Genomic DNA, 22,815 nt, shown 5'->3' on the forward strand with positions numbered 1-22,815 from the left:
AGATACTCAACTATGGAGTGCCTTAGGGACAATGTCTGTGTGTACACATATGTGTCTGTGTGTCCCCCATAAACCACAGTACTTAATACATGCATTCACATGGATAAGATGCTGCCCTTACCCTGGGCCTAAGGTTTCTAACACCTTCTAAGGCCTTGCTTTTCTTTGGTCCTTCAGCTTTATTCCTGCCCACGGGCCAAAGATTTCTGAGGGAACTTCTAGAACACATTCCAGAATACCAACGGTCCTGAGATTCCCTATCCAAATGGCTCCAAAACGGTTTCCAAGATCCAGCTAGCCGAGAGAAGACTTTACCACCAATACATAGGCCGCTAACTGAGGAATGATCAAGAAGGGCTATTAAGTGGGCAGATGGACATGCAAACTGCCCTCTCCACACACATGCACCCAGGACCCCAGAGGGGTACAGTTAGTTCTACAGTGCCTTCGCTTTCTGTACAGGACTTCATAGGAATCTGAGAGGTGATCAAAGCTGACTCCACAAGAGTAAGCCAGAGACACCCAACCAACGCCAGTTGTGGGGTCGTGCAGACAAAGGCCAAGACAGATACACTGACAGTTGTATACAAGGACCTGAGTGGGATAGAGCAGCAAACTGAGAAAGACTGAGGCCATTGAAGCAATTCCTGAAAGGGGCCTTGGGTACTGCTGTCATTCCCAGCCCAGCTCAACAGGGGGGAAGGTATGTGGGCAGACTGGGGGCAGGGTATCCAAGAAACAGGTTCTGACGTCAGCTGCAGTGCCAAGGAGATGGCAGGGTAGCAACAGGGGGAAGCTGGCGCAGTATGGGGGCAAGACCATCAGCTGATTGTAGAGAGCCAGTCAAGGGCTGGCGATAAAAGGGCGGGGCCGCGGCCGACGTCACTGCCGCGGCCGACGTCACCGCCACTTGCCGCATCCTCAAGGTATCTCTGGTGCAGCTCGGGTGCAGGTCTCTGCGGGAGCCACCCTAGACCTCTGCAGCTTCTCCTGTTAACATGGCCGACTCGGAAAACCAGGGACCTGCGGAGGCAAGCCAGGCGGCGGCGGCAGCGGCGGCGGCAGCGGAGGCGGCCGCAGCGGAGGAGGTAATGGCGGAAGGCGGTGCGCAGGGGGGAGACTCTGACAGCGCGGCTGGCGACTCCGACAGCGCGGCTGGTCAGACAGCCGAGGAGCCCCAGACCCCAGCAGAGAATGCACCAAAGCCGAAAAATGACTTTATCGAGAGCCTGCCTAATTCGGTGAAATGCCGAGTCCTGGCCCTTAAAAAGCTGCAGAAACGATGTGATAAGATAGAAGCCAAATTTGATAAGGAATTTCAGGCTCTGGAAAAAAAGTATAACGACATCTATAAGCCCCTACTTGCCAAGATCCAAGAGCTCACTGGTGAGATGGAGGGATGTGCATGGACCTTAGAAGGGGAGGAGGAGGACGACGACGAGGAAGAGTACGAGGATGAGGAGGAGGGGGAAGAGGAGGAGGAGGAGGAGGAGGAAGCTGCGGCAGAGGCTGCTGCGGAGGCGGCCGCTGCCAAAGATGAGGGTCCCCATTCTGCGGTGTCTGATGACGCCAAGAAATAAGCGGGGGCAGAAATTCTGAAGAGAATGACGCCGAAAACAAATACCCTATTTCTTTTCTTTTTTTTTGAATATTGGTGGACTTAAAAATAAGGCTCAGGTTTGGGACCAAAATACAACGAATCAATACTGACATTCCTAATATTAAATTGAAGCAATCAGATCCTGGCCAGCCCGTTTCAAATTTGATTTTCATTTTGAAACAATAAATATATCAAAAGGTGTTGAGGAAAACGAGTAAAATTTAAAATGAGTTTTTCATGATCTCTTCTGTGAGGACTGCAACTGAGGCTTAGTAAGGGTGTCAAGTAGATGTAAGTAAAGAATGTCACTTTGAAACCTATTCATCCCACAGCCATCACACTACACACGGAACACCCAGGCCAAGACTGAACATGTTCTCAATGTTTAATTCTTCAGTTTCTTTAGTCTGGACATTTTCCAGTGCAGGAAAAGCAGAACCCAAGACTCTCATCTTAAGACTTTGCTTTTGTAACCCAGACATCAGCTTTACACTTGAGAGAAGAGTGAGGAATGGAGGAAGCCTGTGATGGAGATCATGACAGGACTGCTTAATGAGGCCTGGAAAACTGCCACTTCAAATCCTAAAGAATGTTCTGAATATTTGAATTTAGAGAAACAACATGGTTCTGAGAAGGAGGGTGTATAACCTGTATAATATTGTCAACATACGTGTTTGTTATTTACAGTCTCATGTTTATGTGTTTTCTTGGTAGTGTCTATTTACAAAGGTGTAAAAAAAACCCAAAATGTTTAAGTATTAAATCCTTTTACCTAGCATTCTAGAAATATTAATTTACTTGAAAAGATGTAGAATGTAGCCAATTCTGTAAAGCATGTGTATTCAGTGTTATGTAGTTTGATCCTTGTGAAGTCTTTTGTCATGTAGCTTTTAGAATGTAGCTGTGAAAATTACCAGAACTCTTCAACGAAGCTAATGTTTGGAAAAAATATATACTTGAAGAACCAATCCAAGTGTGTGTCCCCACCCCCAGCTCAGAAGTAGAAGGGTTTAAGTTTGCTTGTATTAGCTGTGCCTTCATTATTTTGCTATGTAAATGTGACATATTAAATAAAAAATGGTGCATATTCAAATTTTACTGCTTGAGGATAGACTGACATACAGTTAAGGATTTTTAGGAAGGACACATTTAATGTAAAGACTTTTAGCTTCTTTGTGGGTTTTGAATTTTGTGTGACTCCGTGATCTACGAAGAAACAAGCATAAAGTTGTTTACCACTGTAGTGTTAATAAAACTATTTTCAAAAAACAAAAGGACTCAGAATACTACTCTGCCTGGAATTAAATCCCAGCTCTGCCTCTTGTAAGCAATGAACCTCAGGCAATTCAGTTGTCTGTGTTCAGTTTCTCCTTCTATAAAAGGGGATAGTAACAGTCCCTTCCTCACAATTATGAAAAGTCACTTAATACACAAAGTGTAGGCTAGTATCTGACACATACTCAGTGCTTCAAGAAATTCAGCTATTATTATTATTTTATTATTGTTTTATTATTACGTGAAAGATAAAGACACTGATTGGAAATTCAATCCTTCCCTCCCCAGGTACAAAAGGGGAGAAAATAGACAACATTATATTCTTAAGTTTATGATTCTTCATCAGAGAAGAATGTGGCTTTTAATTCAGAAACCGGAAATTCAATAAACTGTCTCGTTTTGGTTTCCTCAGTGTAAAATCAGGTTTTGAATTCCTCCCAGAAGAGATAAAAGACTTTTAATGTGATATTATAAATATACAAAAGGGCCTACTTCAACTTTACATTTGGGCATTCTGAATGAAGAAAAAATAGTTTAAAATTAAAGACCCCCCCCCCCACACACACACCCAAAATAAAAAACTGAAATGCATTTTCTTCCATTTCTTTTAAGGGTTAAAATTATGCAGAAGCAAAATGAGACTGCTTTACCTTAAGGACTGGAAGGCAGCTCTGACCTGTTGCTAATGGCAATAGTAGAGTTAAATGAACCTTAATGTAATATTAATCATCCTTAGGGCCAGGCCAACCAAAAGAGAAAATCAAAATAACATATTTACATAAGAAGTCAAAGATTATCTTAATAGAAGCAAAAAAAAAAAAAAACAACTAATAAAACTCAGTATTTATTTCTTATCTCTAGAAATAAGAGACTTGTTTAATATTTTTCTAGGTCCATCTAGTAAAAAGAAAAAATGAATGAAACAAATAAGGAGTGTAATTATTGGGGAAAATTTTTTTGCATTCATGTAATTATATACAGAAGACCCAAGAGAATCAGCTGAAAATTATTAATACTGAATATGTTTGAGGAATTGACGAGCTGCCGGATAAATATACAAAAGCCATTAACTATCTGTAGGTACTAATAATGATCAGTATAAATGAAAAGACACTTTCAGAATAGAAAGAAGAAATCAAAATATTTATAAAAACCTCTAACAAAAAATACGTATAGCCTATGTGAAAAGGAAAAACAAAGAAACAAACGTTAAGGTCTTTGGATGGTAAGATTGACTATCACAAAAGTGACAATTATGCCCAAATTAACTTTTAATTTATCACAATCAAATCAAAACCCAAACTGAATCTGGACCTTAATATAATTAACCTAATGTTCACCTGTATGAATAGCTAAGGAAACCACCAATATGCAAACAATTCAAGCTTTCACCTTAGAATACAGGTCCCCCCCCAAATTTTTTTTAAGTGAAGAAAATACATTATGTATTTATCAATTACTGGGCAGGGGAAGACTGAGATTAGTAATATAAGACCAAAAGAAGTAACAGACATGACAACACACAAACTATAAATTATAAAAATTTAAACACAAGCACTCCACATTTCCAAAAGCAAACAGGAGTCCAATTTACAAAAAATAGTCTTAATGTAATATAGAGTTCCTACAAATCATACGAAAATCATTTAGTCCCAATACAGAAATACATACAGGACATCAGCAGACTACTTTAAAAAGAGGAAATACTGCAACCCTGCCTGGGGCAGAAAGACATATCCCAAGAGGGCAGCACTAGGTTGACCAGGGCTCCAGTGAGGTCTGGAATACACGCATTCCCAGCCGAGTGCTCTGGCCAGCAGTCTTTCTTCCACTTATGGTAAGACTTTAGCTGTAGGATTTTCTAGCTACTAGTCACACCACTGTTGGCCACCTTCCCAGGATACAGGGATGTTTACGATGCCTTTCACCAATGTCAGTCAATTTCCACCGTTTCCCAACTGAGTTGATCTTTACCCTCTGTTTCCTGCACTGCTCATTTGATAGTTTCTCCGACAGCCATAAAACTTGCATGTTTACGTCTAGCAGGATACCCTGCCTTTAAGATGGGTCAAACATTATCACTCAGAAACCATTTTTAATCCATTACATGCCCAAATTTGTCACTAAAGCACAAAATAACTGGCAGAAAGAAAAGCAACATGCATTACACATTCAATTCAGTCTCTCAGAGCATGACGCAGAAAAGTGTCGCATCCTAAGCGTGACACAGCAGTTCTCCCTGCCAGAGAGTTAGCGCTCAAGGCAGACACAGAGACACATTTGCACGTGCACACAACATGTACACAAACATTTTTTATTGAAGACAAAGTCACATAACATAAAATTAACCATTTAAATGAACAATTCAGTGGCATTTAGTACATTCACAATACCGTCCAATTCTATCTAATTCACAGTAAAATGCATCAAAGCTGTGCAGAATATGTAAAGTAGACTATGTGTGGAAGAAATGCAAAATTTTACAAGTGCAAGATAATTTATTGTTTTTTTTTAGGAGAATACTTAGTGCTTATAAGGATTAGGTAAAATGAGTACTCTCATACACTGATGATAACGTGTAAGTTGTATATAATTCATTAGCAAAATCAATTTAGCAAAAACATTTATCAACTGATTCAAAATGAGATACACTAATTCAATTTCATCCTTGGGATATTATCCATTTAAAAAGCAATTTTAAAGGCAAACAAAGAAAGCTTTATACACAAAAGATGCTTGAAGAGTCTTATTAAAAATGAAGGAGGAAGGAGAGAAATAAAAAAGAACATAGAAGCCAAATACCCCAAAGTGAGAGAACAGAACACACACATTCACAAGGCAGACTGTGTAGTCATTATTAAAGGTATCCATGAGGGCTTTGTAATGATATGCTAAATATAAGCATCGTCTCAAGCTAAGTTTAAAAATTCAGACATATAATTTTACACATATATAGTACATTTTCACCTAAGCCAACTTTGTTTTTTTTTAAACTGCATAGTGTTCCTGAAAGGAAAATAGCAAACTCTTCTAAGTCATTTTTCATACTGGGTTAGGGAGGGGGTGGTGGATGGAAACTCAAGTTCTGGTCTTGGCATCTATGGGGCAATGTGCTGACATTTATGGAGCACAGGCTCTCACTCAAAATGCCTGGCTTTGAATCCTGCCTCTGGCCCTGAATCCTAGATTTCTAGCTGTGTAACCTTGAACAGTTACTTATGCCTCTCTGTGGCTCAGTTTCTGCATCTGTAAAGTGGAGAGGATTACATCTGAAGTTCTTAGTATAGTGCTGGACAAATATTAAGTACTCAAGAAATGTTACTGGCGTTTTAACCATCTGCTATTCCCGTAACAGCCCAATGCAAATACAAGGTAGATCTTAAAGATTACACCTCTTAGAGACCATCTGAAGAGATCAACTCAAGTCTTTGAGCAGTCCTAACTTCAGTAGATGTTAAGGACCTGGAAGTGTTTGTCATGTATGAGTTTTATTCTCAGGTTCTTTCTATGGAATCAGGATGCTCTTTGGAGCACCTACTTTAAGCCTGGCATGCCTCACTGTGTGATCTTTTTACTACGCTCCCCATCCCTTTTTTGATATGACAGAAATGGGGGAAGACATCAACTGCATTTAATTTGACTACATTAAATTGAAGTCAATTTGGGGGAATCTAGAATGATACATACATTTTTCATTAATGGTAATAACACCATGTTACACAGTATGAGAAATACTTAACCGTGAGTGGTCATTATCCAGATGTGATTACCAGCTGTGGCAAGATTTGGCTAGGGTGTAGCCACCAGCAATCACCCACGGATATTCTTTTATTTGGATGCTTGTAACTCATTTGCCTGTCTGAAGCTCTTATCCAAGGACAGAATGAAATTTTAAGACCAAATGGAATACAATAAATTATGGATTAAGAATTGGTACCTTTCTGGCATTTTCCTCCAGGGCAGCGGTGACAGCAAATAACTAACTGGTAAGTCAATAAAAATAACTTCAATGTGAGCAGTATCTGTGTACTCAACTGCCCAAGTTAAAATCCAGAAGGTATTATTCTTATATAGTTCTTTTATCTACTTTTCTTAGACCCATCTAATAAATAACCAAAAGGACCCCAATGCTCTCTGATGAGATTATGACATATAATAGACAAAAGGAAAAAACAGCTGCAATGATTAATCTTGCACAGTTGTAGGCAACATTTCTTACAAGGATCTCAAAATGTTTTACTGATATGATTTCTACATTTGCAGCATAAAATAAAAAGAATAGAAATTCACTCGTGTCTCTCTAGTTGTCCCTAATCATGACAGTGATATTAAGTAATGTGGCAGTAATCACACTAAGTTCTCAGAAGCTTCTCTAATAGGTAACTGTGTGACAGAAACAAGGTCTGCCTCCCGACACAACTACAAAGCCATGTACAATAACGCCTAAAACAGCATGGATGAGTTCGCTATGTGCTCAATGAGTGCTAGTGACCCAGAAAAGCCAAAACCTAAACTTCACCAAAGACAGAAGCTGTTCCACACTTTAAACTCAAACACAGTATACTGGCAATCTAAGCAGGGATCCGCCACACTCTGCCCGGCAATATTTAAAACCATAGCAGTCTGCATTGTACAAAGACTTGAACACTTCTGAAGCTACTTTTTAGAACGTCATGGTAATAGAATAATGGAGTTTCACAATACAAGTGAAAGAATGATGTGGGTTTCCTTCTTTTTATTCTCTTAAATTTATGTATTATCGTTCCTTTAAGGAAACTGTGTGCCATCAGAACATCCTTATTGAAAAATGTGTTGTAGGAGCATCCCTGAAGTCAATTAGAGTCAAACAAGTGCAAAGGAGGAGGACAGGAACCCACATGCCTTGTAAAGAGAAGCACGTTCTTCCACACTGACTCAGCACCACTCTTGGGCTTAAGCATTGTCCGTGAGTGTGTATGTGTCAGCAACAGATATAAACAGTGGAGAAAGAAAAGAAGAAGAAAAAAGAAAGTGTCCCAGGAACCTATTTCTATCATGCAACTCCTTTGCTCACAAACCAACAGTGGTGTCTTACTACCTGCTGAATGAAGTCCACACCTAATTTCCAAAGACTTCTACAAACTAACCCCCAAGGCTAAGCTAGTGTGAGTCCTCCAAATGAAGTCCCCCAGTAATGCCCCCCACGCTCTACTCAGTCACTGTTCTCTCCCTGAAATAACAACAAAGATTTAGCCACCACTTTACAGAGCACCTTTCACTTTTTACTGTGGTCTCTGCCTCTATCTGTTATTCAATCTTAGTAGGCTTCCTAACCTAGCTCTATGCTGCATCTGTCCTCCCGGGTGCACAGGTACATCTGTCCCAAGTTGATTTCTCCGAACTCCTTTAGATTCAACCACCCAAATGAGTCTTTTTATTTCGCTTCCAAAATATGGTTGCATGTGAGAACAGCTTACACCCTAAACAAACTGTGTTATATTTCAGTATTCCTGCGTAGCTTGTCTCTGAACTATTCAATCCAACTGTTGATTCAAAGAAATGTCTACTGAATAAGGACAAATAGTGGGTGACAGAGAGAGAAGCAGAGACACAAAGAGAGAAAAACTCACCCAGAAAGAGAGAGGGAAAAAAAGCAGAGACAAAAAGTACTTTAAGAGAAATGCTTTTATAAAGATATGAAAGAGCTGTAAGTCCCAACTGCGTCGACTGCAGACTACATCACAAATCGCCTATGCCTGCACTAGACCACTGCCCAACCCAGTATATCAAACAGAGAGCTTTATGATGACTCATCATAACATAAAGACATTCTGAATGTTCCCCTCCTTGGGCCTCCTGCCTAGCCCATTGTTAGCTTCTAAAAAATGATGCACACATTATCTTGTCTGAAACCTGATACAAAAGCTCAGACATCCTTTGAAAAACTAAAGGCAGATACCTACATACATAGGTTATAAAACAATCATCAAAACTAAAAGAGAAATCTCCTGGGCCAAAAACTCCCCTCTATGATCTGCCATAAATTTCCTAATTCTAAAAATATTATCAGATTATATGGAATATATAAGCTGTTGTTTTTTTTTTTTAAGTTTATTTATTTATTTTTAAGAGACAGAGAGTGTGAGTGCACATAAGCCGGGGACAGGCAGAGAGGGAGACAGAATTCCAAGCAGGCTCTGCACTGACAGCACAGAGACCGATGCAGGGCTTGAACTCAAGAACTGAGATCATGACCTGAGTTGAAATCAAGAGTCAAGACGCTTAACCAACTAAGCCACCCAACTGCCCCTATAAGCCTGTTTATATATTTTTTTAAAAGTGGATCATAAGCTGTTAACAAAATACCAATGTTATGCAGATAACAAAAGGACAGTACTTTTAGCTCCAAGAGATTCTTACTGAGTTTTGGTTGAAACCCCTACCTGACATAAGAGTAGCCTCTATAATAGGTTCCTGGAGTCAAGGTAATTTCATCATCTGAAGCCACTTTTGTTGGGCACTTACTTTCCCCAAAGGTGAGGCTTCCTAGTCTGGAAGGCTAAAGTGACAGAGAAGGTTACTGAATGTTACATGAGACCACACGATCTTCTAGCTGTCTTTAAAAATGTGAAAGGATGCAAGAAGAGGTCTGGTTTTTTAGATCTACAACAGTTATCTCCTGAATCTTGGTCTCGTGCTTCCTCTAATATTAAAAATTAATTACAATCTGCAAATTCTTGCTCTGTTACCCTTGCTTCCTCTGCAGAAGGGATTAAGGATTAACTTCAATCTTGGTCTTAAAAGTGCAGAAAAATAAAGTAGCAACATCTACAAGAGTCCGAGGTCAGGACTAACCTGTTTTCCTTGCGCACAGTCACTTTGTCTCCCCCAGGTATCAGCTTCTTCTGTTCAATCACTCCATAGCTTTCTCGACAAATCTATATTTAAGGAGGGAAAAAAAGAGATGTGTCAATTGTGTTCACCACTTATCTTTCTAGAATCCAAATGACTGCGAGAAGCTTTAGGAACAAATGTAGCTTAATCACTACTTATAATACAGAAAATTCTTGGGAAAAGAGAAAGAACCTGATTCAGAAAACATTGGCACCTTAAAAGATATCCTGTGTTTTAAGACATGCAGTGGCCAATAAATGCAATCAAAGAGAAAATGATATCAATTCTAGAAATCTATGTATCAAGAGTAAAGAGGATTAATGTTTCAGTAACTTTACACAGATGAATCATTCACTCATGTATTAAACATATTTACTCAGCTTCTTTAACACTCAAGACACTATAACTAAAATAAAATTTGTTCAGAGGAGACCCTGAATTTATTCTTTGATTTGGAGAAAAACTAAATGTTAATTATGACTTGTGAGCACAATGAAAGGGAATGCCACAATCAGAAGTAAACTGTGGAAATCCTTACCGTGAAATTGAGGCAGAAAGTCTCCTCAATATCTTCCCCAGGGTAATCTAAAAGTTCTTGAAGACTCCTAATCACAGAATAATGGAGAAATGAAAAGAGGCAAGTTAGATACTGCAACAGGGTTTCTACCTCAGTCATATATCCAGATTGTTTGCAAGGAAAAACTAAAAGAGGATTCTAGGACAAACATCAATCCAGACTGACAGAAAATTGTGTTACTTATACCTGAAAAAAAAAAAAATATGGCAGTAGACCTGTAAGACATTAATTGTTCTCCTTTCCCACTGACAAGTCTTACTGGATTTGTGAAGAAACGATGATGGATTTAGATCTGACATACCTGTGTTCATTTAACCCTGGTATTGCTTGGAAGTCCATATGAGAACATGGTACTGCAGTGGCCCTACAGAATGTCTTCATCCACATGTATTAGAATAACCTTCCATCATAAAAAAGCCACAAAGTCACCTCATCTACGTAGGAATCGTAATGGCTTACTTGTTAATGCAAGGGGCTCTGTATGGTAAAGACACTCTAGTGTCTGTCATACTAAAGAACACAAACATCTACCCTGAAAACAAGAATATGTTTATGCCAGTAATGTTCACATCCTAGCTTTCAAGAGAATACATCCTTGTAACCAGACCTCATTCACACTTTCTTCTTTGGTGAGCTCCAAGTCTGACAATTCCATCAAGAGTGGCCCAGGAAGAAAATTCCTAGTGTGGAGTTTAAATCCACTCCCAGTTAACCACCCAAAATCATTACTTGAAATCTATCCTTAGCCAGGCTGGCAAAGTATATAGCACACACTTCAACTACTCCCTAGCCTTTGCCTTCAGTTACCCCCTGCCAGGGTCTCCTCTACTATTTTTTTGAAACTCCTTCTAAAGTTTTCTCTTCCTCTCTATGCACCCATCCCTCCTATCCTTTATGGTTTCTCAGTGGTATGTCCAACCCAGGTGGTGTGGCATTCTCATTTCCAGAGGGTACCTTAGAAATCACACTTCCTCTGTCTCCATCTTAAAATCAGTACTCTTTTCTAGAAAAGGGGATGTTCCTTCCTATTGAAGCCAAAAGGATTATACTGTTTACAAAAATCCAAAGAAACAAGTTTTTTAAAATATATGTGATCTTATGCTAACTAAAATCAAGGCAGAAACACTCAGAAGAAAAGGGGTTTTAAAAGCCAGAAAGAGAACAACAAAAAAATATGGTTCCAAAGGGTGCCTGAGTGGCTCAGATGGTTAAGAGTCCGGCTTTGGCTCAGGTCATGATCTCGCAATCTATGAGTTCAAGCCCCGCATCGGGCTCTATGCTGACAGCTCAGAGCCTGGAGCCTGCTTTGGATTCTGTGTCTCCCTCTCTCTCTGCTTCTGCCCCACTCATGCTCTGTCTCTATCTCTGTCTCTCTCTCTCTCTCAAAAATAAACATTAAAATGGGTGTGTATATATATGGCATATATATACATATATATGGCTTCACTACTCTGGAAAACAGTCTGGCAGTTCCTCAAAAGACTAAACACAGAGCTTCTATATGGCCCCAGTAATTCGACTCCTAGGTATACACCCAAGCGGAATGAAAACTTACATCTACACAAACACTTGTACAAGAATGTCCACAGTAGCATCATCCATGATAGCCAAAAAGTGGAAACAACACAAATTTCCATCAACTATTAACTAATGAACGGATAAACAAAATGTGATATATATCCATGCAATGGAATATTATTTGCCAATAAAAGGCAATGAAGTACAGGCACATGTTATAACATGGATCAACCTTGAAAACATGCTGGGTTTGGAAGAAGCCAGACACAAAGGACCATAGATTACATGATTCCATTTATATGAAATATTCAGAACAGGCAAGTCTACACAGACAGAAAGTTAGGTTAGTTCTTGTCTAGGGCTTGGGGATGAGAAGACGGGATGACAACTAAGGACCACCAAGTTTCTCTTTCAGGTGATGAAAATATTCTACAATTGCAGTGATAGCTATACAATCTGAATATACTACAAGTCACTGAATTTATACTTTAAATAAGTACCATGGTATTTGAATTATATCTCAATTAAAAAACTTTTTTAATGCTCCCTTTTCAATACTTTCTCCCTCTGTATTTCTGGACCATGACGAGTCTCTAAGTCTTCATTTTTTGTTCAGGATAAGGACGGTTGGGATTATTTGGTACCCCTGGGCAACTATGACCTCCATTTTCCTTTTTTCCCCTCTGCCCTTGGGGTGCCACCAGCAATGCTTCAAGCAAGGAGTGGTGCATCTGCGTCTTAAGAGTCTAGCCCTATGTCTTGATAAGCTCAAGCTTGTCCGTGAGGTATTTTCAACCTTTAATCCTTGTGTCACAGGTAGCCAGAGCAATTCCCCACACCAATCTGCCTATCTTTTAGTTCTGTACCTTCCTTCAGTGGGTGACAGCTCCTTTAGATCTTCCAAGCCAGGCTTTACATTCAGTAACTTCTTGTAGAGAGCCAATGGGAAGTGGAGATCAACCACTGTGGAGTTGTAGATAGCTAGTCCACAGGTTATGCCGATCAAGTGAAACCAGTTGTGCTCTACAAAACACTTTTCAATATGCATACAAATGTGTTAAAAAGAAAGGCAGTGCTTGCAGCCCTCCAAACACTCTGCCATTTACTTCAGAATACTTTCGGTATAAAAGAATAAAGACCCCATTAATATTTAGTTACCTTCTGAAGCACAGAAACACCCTGACAAAAGTTCAATTATCCCACCAAAAAATTCAGTGCAAACAACGTTAAGCATTTACAGCTCCATCTAGAGACAGAGACAATAGCATATAATCTTCTGAAGCAATGCTATCCGATAGGACTTCGTGCAATGATGGAAACATTCTATTCCGTGCTATACAATACTGTAGCCACCAGCTACACCCACTGAACACTTGAAATGTGGCCAGCACAACTCTGAAAATAAATCTTAAATATTATTTAATTTTTTTTTAATGTTTGTTTATTTTTGAGAGAGAGACAGAGCACAAGCAGGGGAGGGGCAGAGAGAGGGGGAGACACAGAATCCGAAGCAGGCTTCAGGCTCTGGGCTGTCAGCACAGAGCCCGACACAGGGCTCGAACTTATAGACTGTTGAGATCATGACCTAAGCCGAAGTTGGATGCTTAACCAACTGAGCCACCCAGGCTCTCCACTACATATTATTTAATTTTAATAAAATATGATTTAAATTTAAGTGGCCACGTGTGGGTAATAGTTACCTTTTTAGAACAGTGCAGATCTAGGGAGAAAACTCCAACAGGAAAAAGAACTAGGGATGCCTGGGTGGCTCAGTCAGTTAGCATCCAACTCTTGGTTTTGACTCAGGTCATGAACTCACAGTTCGTGGGTTCGAGTTCCACATCAGGCTCTACACTGACAGCACAGAACCTAGTTGGGATTCTCTCTCTGCCCCTCCCCAACTTGTTCTGTCTCTCTCAGAATAAAAAAAAAAAAAAAGAAAAGAAAAGAAAACAAGAAACTAAATTATAGTCTGGTTAAAAACGGATGCCATTGAAAGTTTAGCTCTTCTACTGAATTTCCAAAAATACAGTGTGTGCATGTATCTGTAGAAGTACTCACACACATACATACCACTGTTATTATTAAGCTAAGACATATTTGACTACCACTTTCCACATGTCATAAAACCCATTTCTTTATCACACTGTGTTCTTTTTACCCTTCAAAGAGTAACAAAACCTGGGATCTTAACTACTAGAAAGGGAAATGGGGCTGATGAGTGACAAAACATGAGATCTTGGCAACAAGTGAAATATGAAGACTAGATACACTATTGGATTGTTTAAATTATCTTTGTTATGCTCCCCTTGGCAAAGTCAGAAGTCAGGAGATCGGTCTGACCACAAAAAGAAAAGTTTAATTCAATCCATCTGTTTAACTGCAATATCACTAACTTACAGTATCTGAAAACCACAAGAGATTTGAATCCTGATAGTAGGTAAACATTCCGTAGATAGGATTCAAAAGTTCTTTTAACAGTAAAAGAAAGAACTCCTTTGTGACACCGCCAGCATCCACTGCTTCTTCGCCATCAAAGATTACCTTAAAATAATGAAAGCAGAATTAATACTTCAGGGAACTCTTTGATGTTTTATCTTTTTTTTTAAAAGCAAACTCCTTCCAAAGTCAGGACAATGGAAGGGATATATAACAGACAATACATTGACACAGTGAACACTGCAAGGTGTATCTACTTGTTAGTAACAAGACATTTACACACAAAATTTTTCCTAGGTACTCCAAGGGATACAAAGGAAGTCAGAAGTTTACCATATGTCCATGGAAAGTTTACCATCTATTTGGGGCAGTGAGGCAAATATAAAATAATCAATTGAGAACACATTTTATTTTCAAAGAGTCAAATATACTGAGAGGTAAATGTTCTGGCACATAGAGAAAAGCAATGATTAATTTGGATAAAGGAACACTTTCTGGAAAAAATCTTTCTCAGTGGGGCTCCTGCAGTAACTGATGCTTATGGAAGTGAGGAGGGCATTCTAAGGAAGCACAGACCTGGGTTCTGTGAGAGGCTATAAACAGATCTACATGGGGCATCCTGGACCCACAATGACCATCACAGTAACAACTGCAGCAAACCAACAAATGAGATTCATTGAGAGTTTGTTACACGCCAGCACTTAAACTCTATTAACCTAATCCTCAGAACAGTCTGATGCATAGCGATTACTATTATCATCTCCATTGTACAGGCAAGGGCTCAGACACAGAGCTAAAAATAGCATTTGAGAAAGTGTACCCTTGTGGGTGAGTTCAAGGTTGCCAAGAGCAGGACAAAAGAAAAGGTAGAGACAGACACTAGGACCCCGATTCTATGGATGCCAGCAGAAGATTTAACTCAGACATGCTACAAAGCAACAAGTGTCTCATCTGAATTACTAATTGAAAACAGGGGCAAAGGGACAACCCCCCCCCACCCCACCTTTGCAATATCAAAAATCTAACCCATAAGTTCCAGGAAGAATTCCCAGGCAGACTGATGTTACTCATGGTATATTCTGAAAGGGTGACAATAGCATGAAGACCATCAGTCTCTTGCCTACTGCCTTTTGGAAATTGGAAATAGGAATGGCAATGGAGATCTGGAAATCATCTGAAGGGAAAGATAAATGATTTAAAACAACTTCAAATAATTCATTAAATACTAATCAAACACCTACTATGTAACCAAGAATTGTGTTAAGCCCTGGGAATATAATAAGTGGTAACAAACATGCATAGTCCATGAGGAAAGAAAAAACAGTAATTCAATAACTTCAGGGTACTAAGAGCGCTCATGATAGGTCAACAGCTTCCCAGACAATTTCACTCCTTTTTATTCTACCTTTTTCCTTCTTTCTCTCCAATCTTTGACAACCAAAGCTAGATGCTGACTTGACAGTTTTACCTAGTTGAAGCTTTAGTTTTGCTAGTTTGCTTGTTTCTGGTAGAGTTGGAGCAGGTTCACTGAAGAGAACGGACAAAGAAAGCCCTATAATCCCTCAAGTAATCCTCTGGCATCCTTATCTGATGTTATGTTGAGATATTGTTTGATTTGACAAAAGGAGGTGATTAAATGATTGTAAAATGAATGAAAGACCTTAAGAATGGCTGTACTCCATAATTTTAATGATAAGACCTCTGCTGTTTCATCACCCCTGTTTAAAGAAAACCTTGGAAGTCATTTAGAGGAATAGAATGAAGGGCTCACTTTGAGAGGCTTTTTCAAATCAATGTCGGAATGAATGCTCAGCTCTCTTAGGGCATCTCCAACAAGATTGTTCCTGCGAACGTGAAGGACCAGGAAGGGGCTTCTGGCCAGCAGAGGCTCCAAGGTGAGAAGCATGAAGACATTCTGCAGGTTGGCTCCGTTGACTGCCACCTGGAACATCACATCGAAGAACACAATTACTCAGTGTCCTTGTAAGTGCAGACCGCAGCCGGCTGTGCCTTTGGACCTGGGGTGGTGGGGAGCAGGCTGATTGCATCTCCGTTTTGTTATTTCTGATTTTCCAAGTTGCTCATGTTTATGAAACACACAAATCTTTCTAATCTGAACCAAAAGAAATTAAATGAGACAGCTGAAGTATATGACCCATAACCAGTTCCACGAAAATGACTGAGACCAGCTAATTAAGACTGAAATAATCATCAGAGTACAAGAAACATGATGGAGAGTTGGTAAAAACCGTGACTCTCAAAATAGCAGGAAAAGAAACCTAAGAACCACTTGTTAAATGGTTTTTATTCTTTGAAACTGTCCACTTTCTCTGGAAAACCTTTACATTGACAATAACATGGATAAGTCACTGTGAAAACAGATACTTATATACAGATACACACAGAAAGCAAGAGAAAGACAGATGGAGAGAAAGAGAGGGATGAACGGAGTAACAGATCTACCAACAGTAGGAAGGTAGATCTGAATTGCTAATTCACAAAATGTCTTTGTAGACTTCTCAAAATCAATTCTATTTTATAATAAAAATGTGTATTTAAAATAAATTAAATCTCTGTAACTTAAGTTTTTATTCAATAAAGAATTACCAAGCTCCATTTAATTATCACTCTGTCTCTACCAAGGGCAGCAAACGACGGCCTGCAGACCGAATCCAGCTTGCTGCCTGTTTTTGTACAGCTCTTGAAATAACAATTTTTTTTCATTTTTAAATGACTGGAAAAAAATGAAAAAAAAAAAGAATATTTCACATATGAAAATTATATAAAATTCAAATTTCAGTATACAGAACATTTTATAGGCATAATGTCACGCTCATTCATTTACTTACTGTCCGTCACACTTTCTGTGCTACCACACAGATAGTTGAATAGTTGAGACAGACTGTATGGCCCACAAAGACTAAAATATTTCCTATGTGGCCCTTTATGAGAAGGCTTGTCAACCCCTGATCCAGGTAAACATGCATTCATGTATATGTGTTACATCCAACATAAAATTGCTGAAAAAATTTAAATAGTTCTAAAAAGTTATAATGGCCCCTCATCTAAATACACTCTCTCCTGTTAAGTGAAAGTTACAATTGAATGCCTGGGATAAACAAAACACAGTAAGAAGAGGAAATAATTTTTTAAATATGATACCTGCATCTGTAGTTCAGCATCAGTCTGTAACATTTTGGTCTTGGCTTGGGCATCAAAGATGAAAGGGTAGGAACAAAGTGTTACAGTATCCTAGAATAAAACATATTATTGGCAATATTACAGTGCTCCACAGAGAACAGTGCTGGATAAACATATAAGTAAATGAAAAAGGATCATTTACCTGTATTATAGATGGTCTAGCCTTCTGTATAAAGAAAAATAAAAAGTCTGTTACTTAGATTGCAAAACCTGAATTTTCTACTCCCTGCAAGTGTAAAATACACACAACAAATCATATAACCTATCTATTTGGTCATGGAGAGAGCTAACACCATTTGAATGGCTGACTCGATTTTTGATAGAACATACCAGATGTTTTGATGGGTATAAACTGAGAAAAAAATACAAAAACAATTATAAAAAATTTTAAAGACCTTTAAAGACCATTCACTGACTCCACAATTCACAGCATTAAAATAATTCTCTTTTATAAGAAATCTAATTCTAAAACAGGAGCTTTACAACCTTGATTTCAGAGATTAATTTTGTTGGGTAAAGTGGATGTTGCAGATTGCATTTTGTCAGCATGTTACATCTCCTTCTTACATACACACACACACACACACACAGAGTTGCTTCTCTTAGAAGAAAACAAATATTTAGAAAGCTGTCCCTAACACAACATGTGGACTAGTGCTTGTTCTACAGAAGATATTTCATCAATATGTGAATAAATCTAAATAAAATTTTGAGCAAGGGAATAATAATAAATTTTTTAAAACCACAAATGAAGCCTAGCTACAAGGTCTGTCACCATTTCGTTTACCAAGGGAAAAAAAGGAAATCTTTTTCCTGAAGGTTGTCAGGTTATATAACAAACATTATTTATTGATTTAATAGAAACAAAAACATCAATAATATATATCCTGTTGATCTGTAGCAGTATTTCTAGAACAGAAAACTGCAGTCTTATTCTCAGAGATCTGAGAGTGCTCCATTAATTTTTAAAAATTCTGTGGGTTCTTTAAAATGATATCCTTAAACAAAATTAATGAAGATGCATTCTCAACAACTTCCTTATAATAATTTTCATTTATTTTAAAGATCGCACTGGTATCATATACTTAATTGTCCAAGGGGAATGAAAAAGAAGAAAAGCAGTCTTCCTTTGTAAGTGATGCATTTGCGCCCAGGAAAAGGCCAGAACAGTCCTGGCCCGCTGCATGAAGGAAGGTTTAATAGCAGCTGAAAAGAGAACAGAGCTGAGTCATCTCAGGGCCGACAGGCCTGGGAACTCAAGCACCCAGGCCTGACAGTATGCAGTTCCTCTCCACAATGCAACTGGGGTTTGGTTTCAGTAAGACGTTTTTGCTGTTCCATTTAATCATGAGGCTCATCTGCATTTTGATTTTACAGGTTTTTATTTAATTTGTAAGATATGGTTTGGTTCTATACCTGTTTAAAGGCTATTGAATAAGAAGTATATAACTAGCTCCTTTTGTGTTTGTTTGTATTTCAATGAAATAATTTAACAGCAATTTTAATTAAAATCCATCCTGTTAATTCTTTAGAACTAGGTTCCTTTAGGGATCTTGGAACATTTCCCTAGACTGAGAAACCCGAACTGGAGAGATGATTCCAGTCCAGTGAGACAAGGTATGGAATCACACATATATAATCCAGGCTAATTTCATTCTCATCCCTACATATCTAATTACTTTGTACTTAGGAACTGAAATCACTAAAATTTTAAAAAGCCCATATACCATCAAACAGCACTCCACAAAATGATCTTCTAGTCTAGGTACCTGAAAAAAGTATGAGCAGCCTAAGGAAGCAGGTTTATTTTACAACTGTTGGCAATATTCAGAATTTTCTAATCTTCCTCTCAGAAGAGATTATTTAAGCATTATTTGCTTATTCTCAAGGATAAGAAAGATCTTTAACATGTGTTGGCCTATAGAAGCAAGATAAAGTTTTGAACACTTCAACTGTAAAAAGGACTGGGAGAGAAGTGACCACAGTGACTATAAAAACAGTTGCTGGCATTATGGCATCCTAGCTGTAAATACTTCAATACTGGTGTTTCTGTTAGGACAGCATAGTTATTTCAGACATCAATCAGGAGCTCTGTCTGCAGGTCCTGGCTCCACATCTCTGACTACCCTGCTGTCCCTCCCCGCAAGCCCTCCCAGGCACCTCTAGATCCACCTCTGCAGGCCTGGTACCTCCCATCACCCTTTGCCTGACCCCTTCACCCCTGGAAGAGCCCAGTTTGGGAAGTAGGCCCATGTCTCTTCTGCAGAAGGAGAGCAGTTATAATGAGAGCAAGGTCACCATCCTATCAGGTAGGTGGGCTGGCTGGAAAGAAACCCAGAACTGCCTCAGTTAGGAACCAGAGCCAAGGCCAGAGTTAACGGTCCATAAGACCCTCCTCCTTCCAGGGGAGGACCACAGTGCCAGGTCTAAAGAAGGCAAAGGAAGAAAGGGTATTTGGTCAAAAGAAGGAGCCGACCCGTATGAAGGTCTACTTATACATCCTTGAAATCTGCTGAGAGTAGATCTTAAGCATTCTCACCACACACACACACACACACACACACACACACACACAAAAGCAAACAAAATGAGTTAGGTATGTGATCGATACGTTAAGTAACTTGATCTTGGCAATCATTTCATAATGCATATCAAAAATAATCACATTGTACACTTTAAAAACATATAATTTTATTTGTCAAGTATTCATCAATAAAGGTGAGGGAAAATCCACTTATTATTCATTACCATCAATTAAAAGTAACTTAAGGGGCACCTGGGTGGCTCAGTCAGTTGAGCATCTGACTTTGGTTCAGGTCATGATCTTGTGGTTCATGAGTTCGAGCCCCACATGGGCTCACTGCTGTCAGTGTGGAGCCCACTTCAGATCCTCTGTCTCCCCTTCTCTCTCTCTGCCCCTGCCCCACTCGTGCTCGCTCTCTCTCTCAAAAATAAATAAAATATTTTAAAAATAATAAGGGCCACCTGGATGGCGCAGTCAGTTGGGTGACCGACTTTGGCTCAGGTCATGATCTCACAGCTCATGAGTTTGAACCCTGTGTTGGGCTCTGTGCTGATGGCTGAGCCTGGAGCCTGCCTTGGATTCTATGTCTCCCTTTCTCTGTCCCTCCCCTGCTCACACATTGTCTGTCTGTCTCTCTCTCTCAAAAATAAATAAACATTAAAAAGTAATAATAATAATAAAACACGGGTGCCTGGTTGGCTCAGTCTATTAAGCATCCGACTTCAGGTCATGATCTCACAGTCCAGGTTCAAGCCCCACACTGGGCTCTTTGCTGACAGAGCCTGGAGCCTGCTTCAGATTCTGTGTCTCCCTCTCTCTCTGCCTCTCCCCCGGTCACAGTCTCTCGCTCTCTCTCTCAAAAATAAACATTAAAAAAATTTTAATGAAAGTAATTTAAAAAGTATATAAATTTATGTATGAAACAGGGGTGCCTGGGTACAAAATAGCTTTAGCATTCTAGATTAAAACGCAAGACAGCAAGAAATTTAAACTTCAATTTCTAATAATACTATACCTTATACAATAAAAGAAAATTCCACAGAAATCACAAAAGGCCACACTATAATTTGACCTACTAATTTTCTATCTTTCTGTAATAACTACCTGCAATACTAAAGAAGAGATGAGCATCTGGTATTCAAGACCTATATGTGCTTATCATATGTTAAGAGAAAAAACGTAAAAAAGATGTAGGGGCGTCTGGGTGGCTCAGTTGGTTAAGCATCCAACTCTGGATCTCAGCTCAGGTCATGATCTCATGGTTTATGAGATTGACCCCACATCGGACTCTGCACTGACAGCAGGGGCCTGCTTGGGATTCTGTCTCTCCCTCTTTCTACCCCTCCCCCACTTGTTCTCTCTCTCTCTCTCTCTCTCTCTCACTCAAAATAAATAAATAAACTTTAAAAAAGTTGTAGGGGCGCCTGGGTGGCTCAGCTGGTTAAGCGTCCGACTTCAGCTCAGGTCATGATATCAGAGTTCATGAGTTTAGGCCCTGCATTGGGCTCTGTGCTGACAGCGCAAAGCCTGGAGCCTGCTCCGGATTCTGTGTGTGTGTCTCTCTCTCTCTGCCCCTCCCCTGCTCACATGCTCTCTCTTTCTCAAAGATAAACATTAAAAAAAAAATTAAAACAAAAAAAAATTTGTAAAAGTTGCCCACTTAAGTACCTCCATTCACAGACTTCAATCATGATAATCCAGATTTCTAACACCAGCAACTTCTTTTTCAGCGTCAAAAAGAATTAGGGTTCATTAGAAGTATTTTATTCAGCATCCAGTCACAGAAAGGGCAGATTCAAAGTCAGAAGAATTGGCTTTTATGAAACTAACTAAATTGGTGGGAAAATTGTTGAACTTCTGTGGGCCTCCATTTCCTCACCTACAAACAAAACAGCCTAAATAATTCATAAAGCTTATTTCAGCTCTTAACATTTTATTTTGCCACGACTAGCTACTTGCAAGTTGATAAAACAGAAAAGCTTCTTTTTACAATTTCTAAATTAGCATGTGAAAGCAAGAGTTCATTGCTAGCCTGCACATTATATTTCCCATGTAAACCCATTTAGAAGATTCTAACCCATTTTTATTGAAAAGTATTTTGTTTTTTCAAGGTCAAGGTTATAATAAAAGCTTATTAAAAACACATTACTGTGTCTAGCACTGATCATCTATTATTTGACAAAGCAAATAATCTTTCTTAGTTAAATAAACCTTATACTCCTTGTTATTAGAAACCACTACTGCACTACTGACCTCCAAAAACTCTACAGGGAAAATACTGCCTCAATGTAGTGATGTATCTGTTAAACTGGCCAGGATTCACACCAAATGTATCTGCTACACATGACTTCACTAAATATGGTGGCCAAATTATCATTCTGTTTTCTGACCTAACTCAAATGTATACATACTCCACAGATGGGAGGTCCTAAAAAGCCTTGCATAGGTCCCAAGACAGTCTGCAATCAAACTGAGCAGCTCTTGCAGAGCCATGGTGACAGGCAGGAATCTTCAGTCCCTTGGATGGCTCATCTAACATATGCTGAGAGCTAGGTCGGGGATATGTGACATCTTCACACCCATAATCCCAAATCAGAGGTGGCCTACCGGGTTCAGGCACTGACATAAGACAACTAAAGTAAGCTAGCTACTGGAAGATGGTAATTAGCAAATGATCCTTTCCTCAATGTCAAAATCCAGTGACAGTGTGGACTGTGGCACATATAAGCCTCATCTAAAGAGCTACTATTGAACTCTAGCCAACTGGTACCATCTGGGAGGACAGGTCATGTTGCCAGATCTTCTAAG

The 22,815-nt window shown here is 39.2% G+C and overlaps 2 protein-coding genes across 3 annotated transcripts in view; one reads left to right on the forward strand and one right to left on the reverse strand.

The window, feature by feature from the left end:
• HERC3 (HECT and RLD domain containing E3 ubiquitin protein ligase 3) overlaps positions 1–22,815 on the reverse strand; it is a 110,504-nt gene that overhangs the window by 13,993 nt on the left and 73,696 nt on the right. For both annotated transcript variants that reach the window (XM_027060719.2, XM_015073639.3), the window contains exons 17-23: positions 17,626–17,649; positions 17,445–17,534; positions 16,054–16,224; positions 14,244–14,387; positions 12,710–12,876; positions 10,287–10,353; positions 9,710–9,792 (exon numbers count right to left, since the gene is read on the reverse strand). In XM_027060719.2, the coding sequence (XP_026916520.1) occupies positions 9,710–9,792; positions 10,287–10,353; positions 12,710–12,876; positions 14,244–14,387; positions 16,054–16,224; positions 17,445–17,534; positions 17,626–17,649 (746 nt within the window). The remainder of the gene's footprint in view (positions 1–9,709; positions 9,793–10,286; positions 10,354–12,709; positions 12,877–14,243; positions 14,388–16,053; positions 16,225–17,444; positions 17,535–17,625; positions 17,650–22,815) is intronic.
• On the forward strand, positions 764–2,874 carry NAP1L5 (nucleosome assembly protein 1 like 5). Its single transcript, XM_027060741.2, has one exon. It carries the CDS (start codon positions 999–1,001, stop codon positions 1,578–1,580), a length of 582 nt encoding a protein of 193 aa, XP_026916542.1. The 5' UTR covers positions 764–998; the 3' UTR covers positions 1,581–2,874.

The sequence above is a fragment of the Acinonyx jubatus genome, chromosome B1 (assembly GCF_027475565.1).
Source record: "Acinonyx jubatus isolate Ajub_Pintada_27869175 chromosome B1, VMU_Ajub_asm_v1.0, whole genome shotgun sequence".
NCBI classification, from domain to species: domain Eukaryota; kingdom Metazoa; phylum Chordata; class Mammalia; order Carnivora; family Felidae; genus Acinonyx; species Acinonyx jubatus.

Excerpts from the sequence above, each read along its gene's own strand:
- NAP1L5 (XM_027060741.2), top strand. The coding sequence starts at position 999 with ATGGCCGACTCGGAAAACCAGGGACCTGCGGAGGCAAGCCAGGCGGCG.